This window comes from Eleutherodactylus coqui, chromosome 1 (assembly GCF_035609145.1).
Source record: "Eleutherodactylus coqui strain aEleCoq1 chromosome 1, aEleCoq1.hap1, whole genome shotgun sequence".
NCBI lineage: Eukaryota > Metazoa > Chordata > Amphibia > Anura > Eleutherodactylidae > Eleutherodactylus > Eleutherodactylus coqui.
In genome coordinates, this window is record NC_089837.1 from 513,460,635 (window position 1) to 513,474,734 (window position 14,100).

General features: G+C 49.6%; 1 protein-coding gene across 3 annotated transcripts in view; it reads left to right on the forward strand.

Annotated features, from left to right (window-relative positions):
• Positions 1-690: 690 nt before the first annotated feature.
• The window catches only part of LOC136588448 (leucine-rich colipase-like protein 1), an 83,996-nt gene continuing 70,586 nt past the window's right edge, over positions 691-14,100 (forward strand). The window contains exons 1-3 of one of the 3 annotated variants that reach the window (XM_066587663.1): positions 691-878; positions 1,952-2,116; positions 4,644-4,766. In XM_066587663.1, coding sequence (XP_066443760.1) covers positions 798-878; positions 1,952-2,116; positions 4,644-4,766 — 369 coding nt within the window. In that variant the 5' untranslated portion in view covers positions 691-797. The remainder of the gene's footprint in view (positions 879-1,951; positions 2,117-4,643; positions 4,767-14,100) is intronic. The other 2 variants (XM_066587680.1, XM_066587672.1) reach the window with 2 other exon arrangements.

Sequence of the window (14,100 nt, forward strand, 5' to 3'; positions counted from 1 at the left end):
GACCTATGCGGAGCATCGGTCCCATACAAAAATGCTTAAGTCGCCCATTGACTTGAATGATGTTCCTTACTTGAAACGAGCTCTCGAGCATTATGAAAAGTTCGACTCGAGCAACGAGCACCCGAGCATTTTGGTGCTCGCTCATTTTTAAAGTATGGGATTGTGTGCTGTCAGTGCAGCCATGCCCCCCTTGCACTCCGCTGGTGTATTTGTTAAAAAATATTAAAAGTAAACTAGGGGCCATTTTTATTTGGAGAGGGGATCAGGCCAGGGACACTATTGTTAGGCTACATTCACACATACAGACCTGCACCAAAATCTGCATCAAAAACCTCCATTTGCCCGGGTGTCTATACATGGGGCGCAAAATGCTGCTGAATATCTGCAACAAATTCTGCAGCATTTCTGCATCCAAAACAGTCAAAATCGGCTTCAATGAGGATTTTGACTTCAAATCAGCTGCGCACGTAGCTTTTATTGGAAATACATTTCTGGTATACTGTCATTACATGTGATATGAGTTCAGGTGGTCATGAAGCATCACATATTTCTGTTTTCCCATCATAGAGATAGCCAAGAATATTTAAACTTTACTAACTGGAAGAGCAGGTTGGATGCAGCATGGGACAGTAAGCTCCGGGCGGTTTACATTCTTCCTGATCATAAGACTTTCTGACGTGTCACTTATGGAACTATATACATCCCATCTATACACAACATTCTTCAGTCTCCCTGTCTCTTCCTGCAGGCTTGCTGTAAACGTTCAAGTCGTGGCCATAGCTTTCATCGCTGCAGATATGGCACAACATCGGATTATGACCATCCTGCTGTTTGTGTGCCTATCGCTCTGCTTTGAGGTCGCACAGTCTGAATTGAAGGTAAAGTAAATTCTTTATATCAGATTTTGTATTTTACACATTGTATATTTGCAATTATATAGATAGTTCAGGCTTCCATATTTAGATTCTCTCTGTGTTAACAATAGGGAACATTTATTACAAAAAGCCGAGCAAAAATATTATATATACACCCTGACAGAGGCTGGAGAAGGATTTCTAAGGGCTCTTGCACGCTGGCAAGAGCGATATTGGGCTGTGATTCACGCCCCCGATATCACTCTCACAAAACTTCCAAAACCCGTGGATGCAAGGTGTTTTCACATGGAAACAGCCTTGCATCCCTGTGGGCCTGAAAGAATCCCGCATACCAAGGAAAGAGAGTGAGGCGGAGTTGCAGGGGATCTCCTAGAGATTTCATATTTGGAGATGAAGGGGGCTAGGGCTAGAGGGCTTCCCCGATAGTGGGGTGAGGCTAGAGAGGGGGTGGGGATAGATCCCTTTAGCCCCACACCTTCTCTTGGCTAGAGAGGAATCACTATAAGAACCCCATCTAGCCCAGCCCCATCTCACCCCTGCTCTCAGGAAAGCCCTATGGAAGCCCTCTAGCCCCACCCCCTATCTCTCCAAATATGGGGAGATCTCTGAAAGATAACCTGTAGCTCCGCCCCCTCTCTGTTCCCTCTAGGATTCATTCAGCCCCGCAGGAATACAAGGCTGTTTTACGATCTTCTCCCATTGATTTTAATGGGGCCGGCGCTTTAGCTGCCGACCCTATTGAAAGCAATGTGCGATATCGCTAGAGAAAAAACATGCTGCAATTTGCTTTTTGCATAGCACCGCAACGCAGGTAAGCATTACAGATGTGAATGAACACATTCAAAAGAATGGGGTTCATGTTTGTGCAAGATTTGTATGTCTCGCAACGCACAAATCTTGCATGATTTCATCACCCTAAATGGGGCAGATTCCTATATTTGTAGCTCTGTTGCATTTCATTTAGTAATATGCTGCAACTAGGAAACATGTTTTGATGGATGAGTGGTAGATGGCAGCAGAGAGGAAAATAATGGTGGAGGCTCTGTATATTGCATTTATTATATATCTTTTTATAGTCTCTTGGACTCCGTGGCCATGTGGCCAATTATGCTGGTGGTATCATGCCTAATGGGCGCTTCCCCGAAGCTCACAGGAAGCAATCCACATGGGGTGGATTTGCCACAGATTCGCCATGTACGTGCTCCACACCGGAAATAAGCAACATCTACAGTAGCAGCAAAGTAGGTGAGATTTTCAAAATCTCGTCCGCATGTTGTGAAAAAAAAATTGCACAAAACCCGTGTGGAGATTGCCATGCAGTGCAGAATTTAAATCCACGGAATGACAATGAAAGCACTGGATAGGCTACAGAATCCACCTCTAATAATGAATTCCACACCAAAATCCACGTTAAAATCTGCATCAATTCCTTACCAAATGGTGCCGTTTTTAGTATGGGTTTTCTGCTGTGGAATGTCCGCTGCGGATGTTCCCCAGCAAATCCATCCCATGTGGACATAGATTTATGCCACCTGCAGACGGCTGGGACCCGACCCGAGCCCCTGCAGGGACCAGTGCGGCGCTCACCTCTCCCACTGCTCCGGCTCTGTGATGTGCCAGCTGCCGGTCAGCCGGCGCATGCACAGAATGGTGGAGCTGGCGACCCACGAGTGACGTTTCTGTGCGGACCTCTACAGGAGCCGCACAGAAATAGAGCATGCAGCGATTTGTTTTCCTTGTGCATTTTCACGGGGACAAATTGCGGCCATATGCATTGAATTGCGTATTGTAATGCAATCCTATGCAGGCGGGCAGGAGCACATATTCTGCGGGAAATCCCGCAGCAGAATTTCCGCCCATGTGCAGGGGGCCTTACTGTAGAGGGGAATGGTACATTGAGGGGAGTGTAAGTGCAGCAGCGGTCCTGAGGAGAGGTGAGGGACAGATATAAGTCAGGAACTACTGGAGGCAATGGGACAATTAGGGAAAAATTAGATGCACACACTGAAAAGTGCCCCCAACGGATGTGTATGTCATGCGCCATATTTTTATGTCATCTAGAAACTTTTAACACCTCACAAGATAGTTTTGAAAAGTGTGTAGAAAACTCTTGGTATTAAATGAACCGATAAATGACTATAAGGCTGGTTTCACATGGGCGACAAAATTGCATGCTTTTCTTACATGCGATTTGCAGCGCTATCGTACCGCATGTGAAGCCCATGGGTTCTATGGGTTCCTTCACATTAGCGATGTTTTGTTGGCTGCTACATTGCAAGAAAAAAAAATTACGGGTTGCTGAATATTATTGCAATTTGCCATATTTTGTAGCCCATGTTTCCCTATGGAGCCTTCCTATGTGTTGCATCGTACGGAAACATGGTTATCGTGCGGTCTGATGCAACTTTTACAACAGGAAATCCTAATGTGTCCCCTAACATAAGCCCCAGCTGCAGTAAAAAAACACAATACATCACCTAAGAGGCGCTACTCGGCTTTGCCACACGTCTCCTCTGAAGTTCCAGCAGACTTGCTTATGGTTTTCCCCCAGCACTTCCTGGTCAGGGGTTCAAAATCGCTGCCTTCAGGAACTGCAGGGCTCTGATTGGTTCTCGAGTGCAGCAAATCAGAGCCAGTGCTCGATGAACCAATCAAAGCCATTCAATGCTGTAATTTTGAACCCCTGACCAGGAAGCACTCAGAGGAGGTGTGCTGCAGAGGCGAGCCGGACAGCACCTGTTAGGTGATGTATTTTTTTTTTTTTTTTTACTGCAGCTAGGGCTGCTCGCTAGGGAGCGCGGGCACACAGCCTTCTGATAAAAGTAATTTACTCCCTTCAATTATTGACTTATATATGTCAAAGCATGGCATGAAAAAGGCACACTTCTACTGCACCTTTGGGATGAGCACCAGCTACTCCGCTGTCGAGCTCTGCCTCACTCATCGTGTTTTTTTCATGGGGTCCACCTGCAAGGGGCACTGCTGATCTCCTAGGGAGGGCAGACATGTTGCAACAAGATCAGTAGGAAGTCCAGGGTGCTGCATACATCCAGGGAAATATATTTTATAAAAGCTCCCTTCGCAGAGACTTCAGTGACATGCAGTAGATTCTTCATGGAATCCGGGAGGTCGCTCCTTTTCTGGGAGTCTTAAAGGGGTTGTCCCGCGCCGAAACGGGTTTTTTTTTTTTTTAACCCCCCCCCCCGTTCGGCGCGAGACAACCCCGATGCAGGGGTTAAAAAAACCACCCGCACAGCGCTTACCTGAATCCCGGCGGTCCGGCGTCTTCATACTCACCTGCTGAAGATGGACGCCGGGATCCTCTGTCTTCATGGACCGCAGGGCTTCTGTGCGGTCCATTGCCGATTCCAGCCTCCTGATTGGCTGGAATCGGCACGTGATGGGGCGGAGCTACACGGAGCCCCATTCAGAAAAGAAGAAGACCCGGACTGCGCAAGCGCGGCTAATTTGGCCATCGGAGGGCGAAAATTAGTCGGCACCATGGAGACGAGGACGCCAGCAAAGGAGCAGGTAAGTATAAAACTTTTTATAACTTCTGTATGGCTCATAATTAATGCACAATGTACATTACAAAGTGCATTATTATGGCCATGCAGAAGTGTATAGACCCACTTGCTGCCGCGGGACAACCCCTTTAATGACATTCCAGGGGACAAGTATGAATTGCCTTTACATCCTGCTGTGACATAAATGTGAAACCTTATAAACAAATTCACTAAACATTTATTTTTTGTGTTTTACATCTAGAAGGATGGAGATCCATGTATAAATAGTGATGACTGTGAGAGCCGGTGTTGTCACAGGGATTCCCCTAACGGCTCTGGGAAATGTGTCCTAAAATCCTCGCCAGGTGTGAGATGTTACGGCCCGGTGAGTACCTGTAAGCCGCTCTTGTACCGGTTTTTCTCCCATGCACTCATTTTACGGCATCATTTTAACGGACGCATGCATAAAATGTGTGAGCCGGGGTATCGCTGTGTATATGGTATTCACTACATGCCAGTAAGATAGGGCAGGTCTATCTTTTCCCAAAAAAACAAATAACGGCCGGGAAAAGAGGTGATGTAAATGAAACCACTGAAATCCCATAGAGATCCGTGGTTTGGTTTTGTCCCGTTATATGGCTGTGATTATCACGGCAGTAAAAGGGGACAAAACCGCAATCATCTGAATCTGCCCTAAAATAGAACATGCTGCGTCTTTTATACTCAATGAAAAACACCAGTGTGGGTGGGACATACGACGTATTTGAATTGCTACGATGCACCGCATATTATGCTGCGTAATACGCGATTCAAATACGGTCGTGTGAATGAGCCCTAATTTCTGGTTCAAACAGGCTTTAAACTGACAGATCTGTGTAATCCTTCCAATGTGAAACTGCATGAGTGAGAATTCCCACTAGACGACCTGCAGCTCGGATTGGCAGAGCATTCAATACAATCCTAAAGTAATGCTGATTTAGCTGCAGATTTGGGTGTGGAATCTGTGCCCAATTGTGCAACTATAATTATACTATGTAAATGAGGCCTAATAGCCCTCTGTCTCTTTAAGTAACTACTTTGTATTACCTATAAAATATAAAACTTGGGAAATCAATGGGATATCGCCCATTGTTTTTAATGGGGCCGGCAGAAGCAGTGCTGGCCCCACTGAAATCAATAGAAGATCACAAAGCAGACTAGTAATTCCTCCCAAGACAGAAGAGAGAGGGGGTGGAGCTACAGGTGGATCTGTGACATATCTCCCCATATTTGAAGAGATAAGGGGCGGGGCTAGTGGGTTTCCCTAGAGGGGTGGGGCTTGAGAGGGGAGGGGCTAGATAGGATATAGTAATCTCTCTCTAGCCAAGTGAGGGGGTGGGGCTAGCAGGTTCCAGAAGGATCCTACAAAAGCGCTATCACTAAATTTATGTAGATTTGAAATTCACGCAGTGCATGCAAGACTTAAGTACGGGTTAATCTGCCCTGAAACAGAGTTAAATGTAATCTGCCTGGCAAGCAGCTATTTCTCATTGGCTGCTGGCAGTCTGAGCTCTAATTGGCCAGTCTGTCTGGTGAGTTGAACAATATGATTGCCTATCTGATGGTGGGGTGACAGTTGAGAAGCAGGGCTTGATTGGAAGTAGCAACAGAGCCCACGCAGGAAGACGTGAAAGGAAGGCCTGATGCCCACGGCTGGGTAAGATTCTGACAGCGAGATTCACTCAGGGGAATGCGAGCCATGCCCCGGCATTGACCTCCCGCTTACCTGTCAGGGTCTTCTCTCTCCGCTCTGTGATGTGCCGGCAGGCGCGCAGCCACTCATGCGCAGAGCAGAGCTGGTGTGTCAGCAGTGACGTTTCTGTGCTTTGATCCCTATTATTTAACTCCTTACATGCCACGGTCTACAACGACCATGGTATCTAGGTGATTAGATAGAGAGGCAGAGAGAGCTGCCATGGTAACCCTCCCCCAAATGCAATTACAGGATGCCAATGGGTAACCATGGCAGCCAGAGACTTGGGAAAGCCTACCATTGTGTGATTATTAGACTGATCCTTCAGCATCGCCTAATAGATGGCTTTGCAGTTTTAGATGCATGTGGAATAATTCTTTGTCGTATTGAACACCAAAGATCACATTGTGTGTCTAAATAAATAACAGAATAAATCTTAACTAGAGACGAGCGAGCAACAAAATGCTCGGGTGCTCGTTTCTTGAGACGAGCTTCCCGCGATGCTCGAGGGCTCGTTTCGAGTAATGAACCCCATTCAAGTCAATGGGCGACTCGAGCATTTTTGTATATGACCCAACAATTTTTACTTCGGACAAACCCTCATTAGCAAGACACACCATAGCTAAGCACCACACTACCTCCAAACAAACACAAGCACTGCCTGCAGGACGAGCCGCTGCCTCTTCATCTGGGTTTCATGCTGCCCAACCCCCCCTCCCTCGCACGACCCTGCGTCCACAACGCTCACAAAAGTGTCCCTGCGCAGCCTTCAGCTGCCCTCATGCCACATGCTCACTTCATAGCCACACCACCTTCATGTCTATTTCTAAGTGCATCCGCCATGAGGAGGAACCAGAGGCACACACTGCAGACGGTTGGCAGGGCCAGGTAGCGACCCTCTGTAAAAGGGGCGGGGCGATATCCCACAATGCTGTAGAGAATCGATGAGAAATTGATGTTCGATCTTCATTCCAATCCTGTGCCACCTCTGTCTGGAGCTGCAAACGTGGGCATGAGTTACGTAGCTATGGGGAGTCCATGTGCCCATACAGTATTCATTCTGTCTAGATGTCGCATAGCTCAATCGACACCGCAAGGGGAAAGCCATCTGCCCTCTACCCCCTACCCAAGTCAGTCAGTGTCTTTGTGCCAGACAGGTCAAACACCGTGATGGGAACTAAGTGTGCACCAACAGCATAGGTGGGTCCTAGGCAACCCAAGACATGAACAATAAATAAATCAGAACGGCCAAACATGGCAGACTTTCACCGCACCGACGACATAGGATATGGCCCACAGCTTCAGCAATCGTAGGCATGAAGTGAACTTTCACTGCACCCAGGACATAGACGCCTGCACAAACCCTAAGCAATTGCGGGCCTAGAGTGGACTCCAATGCTAGCAGAGCTGTGAATGTACCATTAGCGCTGTATCGCTCCTCTTGTTTGTCCCAATGCAGTGCCCCGGACAGCTGAGCTAATGTCAGATAAAGTACAGGTTGGCTTCGGCCCACACTGCATGCCCTAGTCAGGCTGGCCTTTTTTCATAGTCATAGGCAGGTACAACTCTGCTCTGGGAAGTCTGTGTTGACCCACAGCATGGGTGGGTCCCAGGAAGCCACGAATGGTACATAAATAAATCCCATTGCAGTCCCCCGTATAGCTGAGGTAACGTGAGATAAAGTACAGGTGGGCTTTGGCCCACACTGCATGCCCTAGTCAGGCTGGCCTTTTTTAATAGTCACAGGCAGGTACAACTCGGCTATGGGTAGTCTGTGTGCACCCACAGCATGGATGGCTCCCTTGAAAGCCACCGACAGTACATAAATAAATCCATTGCAGTGCCCCGGATAGCTGAGCTAACGTCAGATAAAATACAAATTGGCTTCGGCCCACACTGCATGCCCGAGTCAGACTGGGTTTTCTTTATTAATAGTCACAGGCAGGTACAACTCCGCTCTGGGAAGTCTGTGTGCACCCACAGCATGGGTGGTCCCAGGAAGCCACCAACGGTACATAAATAAATCCCATTGCAGTGCCCAGGATAGCTGAGCTAACGTCAGATCAAATACAGGTGGGCTTCGGCCCACACTGCATGCCCGAGTCAGATTGGGTTTTCTTTATTAATAGTCACAGGCAGGTACAACTCCGCTCTGGGAAGTCTGTGTGCACCCACAGCATGGGTGGCTCCCAGTAAGCCACTGACAGTACATTAATAAATCCCAATGCAGTGCCCCGGATAGCTGAGCTGGGAAAACTTAGTGCACCCACACTATGCACAGATCCCTGTAATATTCCTATAGCAAAGGTAGAAGCTGACCTCACTAACTATTATGTTGCAGAAGTCCAGGGAGACCCCAGTAACATTTCTGTAGTTACAGTATAGACAGATCCCAGTAACATTTCCGTAGCAGCAGTATGGGCAGAGCCCAGTATTTGGTACATTTCAGTAGTAATAATATAGACAGATCCCTGTAACATTTTAGTTGCAGAAGTATACGCAGACCCCACAAACATTTATGTAGCAGCAGTATTGGCAGACCCCTGTAACATTTTTGCAGCTAAAGTATAGGCGGACCCCTGTAACCTTAATGCAGTTACGCTCCTCTCCTTTGGCCCAAACAAATTTTTCCGATAACTGTGGTAACACGAGAGAAAATACATGATGCACATTGCTGATCCCCTGCCCCCAAGTGGTAGGAGGAGGTGGCATTACAATGCCAAGACAGCATGACCAGGACCTGCTATAGTCTGTGTGGGAAGCACGTTACCGGGCCCAGGGTCAGGCTGGGTTCCGCGCCTCCACCGTCAATTTTGCCTCCATGGGCAAAATCAAACCTTCAGATGCAAATAAGAGCCAATGGACAACAGTGAAGCCACAGAACAAAAGTGAAGCAACAACAGCTATATGGAAAAGCTAGTATTTTCTGAGACAAGAGGGTCATTTGATAGCAATGAAAAGGATATTCTAGGAACTAAAAGTCTGAACTTCTCCTCATCTCAATCAGAAATATGGAAAGGCTTCATTCACATGTTTTCTGTTGACCATTTCAAAGTGTTAGCAATACAAGTTTCTGGCTATACCACTCATCTTTGTCAGGAATTACCAAAGATGATCACAAGTAAAGGCCTCATCAATCAGCCCAAAATCAGTCCGGCAGTATGTGGATCTCAGCTGGCCTGCTTCCACCAAATATATGTGCCTGCTGCTACTCTGTGCCCAGCCCTGCAGGGATGCTGTGTTCTATAGTCGGCTCTATTCCTACCTCAGCTGTACAAATCAATATGTAATTATTATCTGCACCAACAAGATGGAAGCTGCTATTGCTATCGGTCAGCTGAATGCTTCAGCTAGGGATAATTGAATACGACCCCGGTTGCATTTAGTTGGTTTTCGGAACTGTGGCCAGGATTAAGAGGGACGGGGACGGGGACGGGGGGATGGGGACATTCCTATTGTGCCGTTTTAGGTTGAAATTCTTGGACCGCCGCAAGAGCGACCAAAGCTTAACCATTTGCCAAGAATGTTTTCATTGTTGGAGGAGGAGGAGGGAGAGGGTTTAGAGGAGGTGGCATAGACCGCCGCAGATCCCAGAACCAAGGAAGGACCCGCAATTCTGGGTGTGGGTAGGACGTGTGTGGTCCCAGGCTCTGACTCGGTCCCAGCCTCCACTAAATTCACCCAATGTGCCGTCAGGGTGATATAGTGGCCCTGCCCGTCTGTGCTTGTCCACGTGTCCGTTGTTAGGTGGACCTTCCCAGTAACCGCGTTGGTGAGGGCGCGTACAATGTTGCGGGAGATGTGGTCGTGCAGGGCTGGGATGGCACACCTTGAAAAATAGTGGTGACTGGGGACCGAGTAGCGTGGGACCGCCGCCTTCATGTTTTTGGAAAGCCTCCGTTTCCACAAGCCTGCATGGCAGCATCTCCAGGCTGATCAATTTGACAATGTGCACGTTTAATGCTTGAGCGTGCGCTTGCGTGGCGGCGTATTTGCACTTGTGCTCCAATGCTTGCGCTAGCGATAGCTGGGCGCTGCGCTGAGAGACATTGCTGGATGGGGCCGAGGACAGCGGAGTCTGCCTGCTCATCAGAATAGCCTTGATGGGTGATATTATTACTAAGGTTGTAACTCGGGAACTAGAGAGTCGCCATAACATACAGTGAGTATAATTCAATCTCTGCAAGACTGCTATAGGTCAGTCTTGTAGAGGATAAATCAGTAGTCATTAGAGATGAGCGAACGTACACGTCGAGCTTGATACTCGTTCGAGTATTAGCGTGTTCAAGATGCTCGTTATTCGAAGCGAGCACCACGCGATATTTGAGTTACTTTCACTTTCATCTCTGAGACATTAGCGCGCTTTTCTGGCCAATAGAAAGACAGGGAAGGCATTACAACTTCCCCCTGCGACGTTCAAGCCCTATACCACCCCCCTGCAGTGAGTGGCTGGAGAGATCAGGTGTCACCTGAGTATTTAAATCTGCCCCGCCCACGGCTCGCCACAGATGCATTCTGACATAGATCAGGGAAAAAGCTGCTGATGCTGGAGCTGCTATAGGGAGAATGTTAGGAGTTATTTTAGGCTTGAAGAACTCCAATGGTCCTTCTTAGGGCCACATCTGACCGTGTGCAGTACTGTTGAGGCTGCTTTTAGCAGTGTTGCACATTTTTTTTTGGTATATTTCGGCCGTGCAGACCGTTGCGTCCTCAGTCTGCAGTCATTGTACATAGTATAGGGCCAGTACTGGGGAGGCAGGGACAGTGGGAAAGGTGAAAGAGATACTGTCTATATAGGCAGTGGGCCTTTTCAAACAAATTTGGGAAAAAAACTATATTTGGGCTGCCTGTGACCGTCCTCAGTGTACTGCATGTCTGCTGGGGTACGCAGCTAAGCGTTACAGCAGGCTTGCACAAAAGTGTTTCCTGGCTCTGCGGGGCCCGTTACATCACCGCCGTCATCCTGTCCACATTGAAACAGTATACATATATACGCTGCCTACAGTATCTGTCTACTGTCTCAGCTCTGCCGTTCAAAAAATTGAAGCAAAATACTTAAGCCCTACTACTGGCGTTTGGCCACTTGACTGCTTCTGCGCTGTGAATTCCACTATCTCATTCCTACGCACCTACGTCTCACTACAGGCGTGCGCAAAAGTGTTTCCTGGCTCTGCGGTGCCTGTTACATCACCGCCGTCATCCTGTCCACATTGAAACAGTATACATATATACACTGCCTACAGTATCTGTCTACTGTCTCAGCTCTGCCGTTCAAAAAATAGAAGCAAAATACTTAAGGCCTACTAGTGGCGTTTGCCAACTTGACTGCTTCTGCACTGTGAATTCCACTATCTCAGTCCTACGCACCTACGTCTCACTACAGGCGTGCGCAAAATTCGTTCCTGGCTCTGCTGTGCGTTCCGTAAGCGAAGTCAGCCACCAACCACAGGCCAATAAGCGGCACATTTGATTACAGCGTTCTGTTTCTGCTCTACTCGTAATACACCATGCTGAGGGGTAGGGGTAGGCCTAGAGGACGTGGACGCGGGCGAGGACGCGGAGGCCCAAGTCAGGGTGTGGGCACAGGCCGAGCTCCTGATCCAGGTGTATCGCAGCCGACTGCTGCGGGATTAGGAGAGAGGCACGTTTCTGGAGTTCCCAGATTAATCTCACAATTAATGGGTCCACGTGGTAGACCTTTATTAGAAAATGAGCAGTGTGAGCAGGTCCTGTCGTGGATGGCAGAAAGTGCATCCAGCAATCTATCGACCACCCAGAGTTCTACGCCGTCCACTGCTACAACTCTGAATTCTCTGGCTGCTGCTCCTCCTTCCTCCCAGCCTCCTCATTCCATTACAATGACACATTCTGAGGAACAGGCAGACTCCCAGGAACTGTTCTCGGGCCCCAGCCCAGAATGGGCAGCAATGGTTCCTCTCCCACCAGAGGAGTTTGTCGTGACCGATGCCCAACCTTTGGAAAGTTCCCGGGGTCCGGGGGATGAGGCTGGGGACTTCCGGCAACTGTCTCAAGAGCTTTCAGTGGGTGAGGAGGACGATGACGATGAGACACAGTTATCTATCACTCAGGTAGTAGTAATTGCAGTAAGTCCGAGGGAGGAGCGCACAGAGGATTCGGAGGAAGAGCAGCAGGACGATGAGGTGACTGACCCAACCTGGTTTGCTAAGCCTACTGAGGACAGGTCTTCAGAGGGGGAGGCAAGTGCAGCAGCAGGGCAGGTTGGAAGAGCAGTGCGGTCGCCAGGGGTAGAGGCAGGGCCCGACCGAATAATCCACCAACTGTTTCCCAAAGCGCCCCCTCACGCCATGCCACCCTGCAGAGACCGAGGTGCTCAAAGGTCTGGCAGTTTTTCACTGAGAGTGCAGACGACCGACGAACAGTGGTGTGCAACCTTTGTCGCGCCAAGATCAGCCGGGGAGCCCCCACCACCAGCATGCGCAGGCATATGATGGCCAAGCACCCCACAAGGTGGGACGAAGGCCGTTCACCGCCTCCGGTTTGCACCACTGCCTCTCCCCCTGTGCCGCAACCTGCCACTGAGATCCAACCCCCCTTTCAGGACACAGGCACTACCGTCTCCTGGCCTGCACCCACACCCTCACCTCCGCTGTCCTCGGCCCCATCCACCAATGTCTCTCAGCGTAACGTCCAGCCGTCGCTAGCGCAAGTGTTTGAGCGCAAGCGCAAGTACGCCACCACGCACCCGCACGCTCAAGCATTAAACATGACATAGCCAAATTTATCAGCCTGGAGATGCTGCCGTATAGGCTTGCGTAAACGGAGGCTTTCAAAAACATGACGGCGGCAGCGGCCCCGCGCTACTCGGTTCCCAGTCGCCACTATTTTTCCCGATGTGCGATCCCAGCCCTGCACGACCACGTCTCCCGCAACATTTTGCGCGCCCTCACAACCGCGGTTACTGGCAAGGTCCAATTAACAACGGACACGTGGACAAGCACAGGCGGGCAGGTCCACTATATCTCCCTGACGGCACATTGGGTGAATTTAGTGGAGGCTGGGACCGAGTCAGAGCCTGGGACCGCTCACGTCCTACCCACCCCCAGAATTGCGGGCCCCAGCTCGGTGCTGGTATCTGCGGCGGTGTATGCTTCCTCCACTAAACCACCCTCCTCCTCCTCCTCCTCCTCCTACGCAACCTCTGTCTCGCAATCAAGATGTGTCAGCAGCAGCACGTCGCCAGCAGTCGGTGTCGCGCGGTGTGGCAGCACTGTGGTGGGCAAGCATCAGCAGGCCATGCTGAAACTACTCAGTTTAGGCGAGAAGAGGCACACGGCCCACGAACTGCTGCAGGGTCTGACAGAGCAGACCGACCGCTGACTTTCGCTGCTGAGCCTCCAACCGGCCATGGTCGTGTGTGACAACGGCCGTAACCTGGTGGCGGCTTTGCAGCTCGGCAGCCTCACGCACGTGCCATGCCTGGCCCACGTCTTTAATTTGGTGGTTCAGCACTTTCTGAAAAGCTACCCACGCTTGTCAGACCTGCTCGGAAAGGTGCGCCGTCTCAGCGCACATTTCCGCAAGTCCAAGACGGATGCTGCCACCCGTTGGACCCTCCAACATCAGTTTAATCTGCCAGTGCACCGACTGCTGTGCGACGTGCCCACACGGTGGAACTCTACGCTCCACATGTTGTCCAGGCTCTATGAGCAGCGTAGAGCTATAGTGGAATACCAACTCCAACATGGGCGGCGCAGTGGGAGTCAGCCTCCTCAATTCTTTTCAGAAGAGTGGGCCTGGTTGGCAGACATCTGCCAGGTCCTTGGAAACTTTGAGGAGTCTACCCAGATGGTGTATGAATGGCGTCACCATTCCTCTGCTATGCCTCTTGAGAAGTTCCCTGCAATGCATAAAGGCAGACGCTTTGCGCTCGGAAACAGAGCCGGGGGAAGACAGTATGTCGCTGGATAGTCAGAGCACCCTCCTGTCTATATCAGTGCGTTGAGGA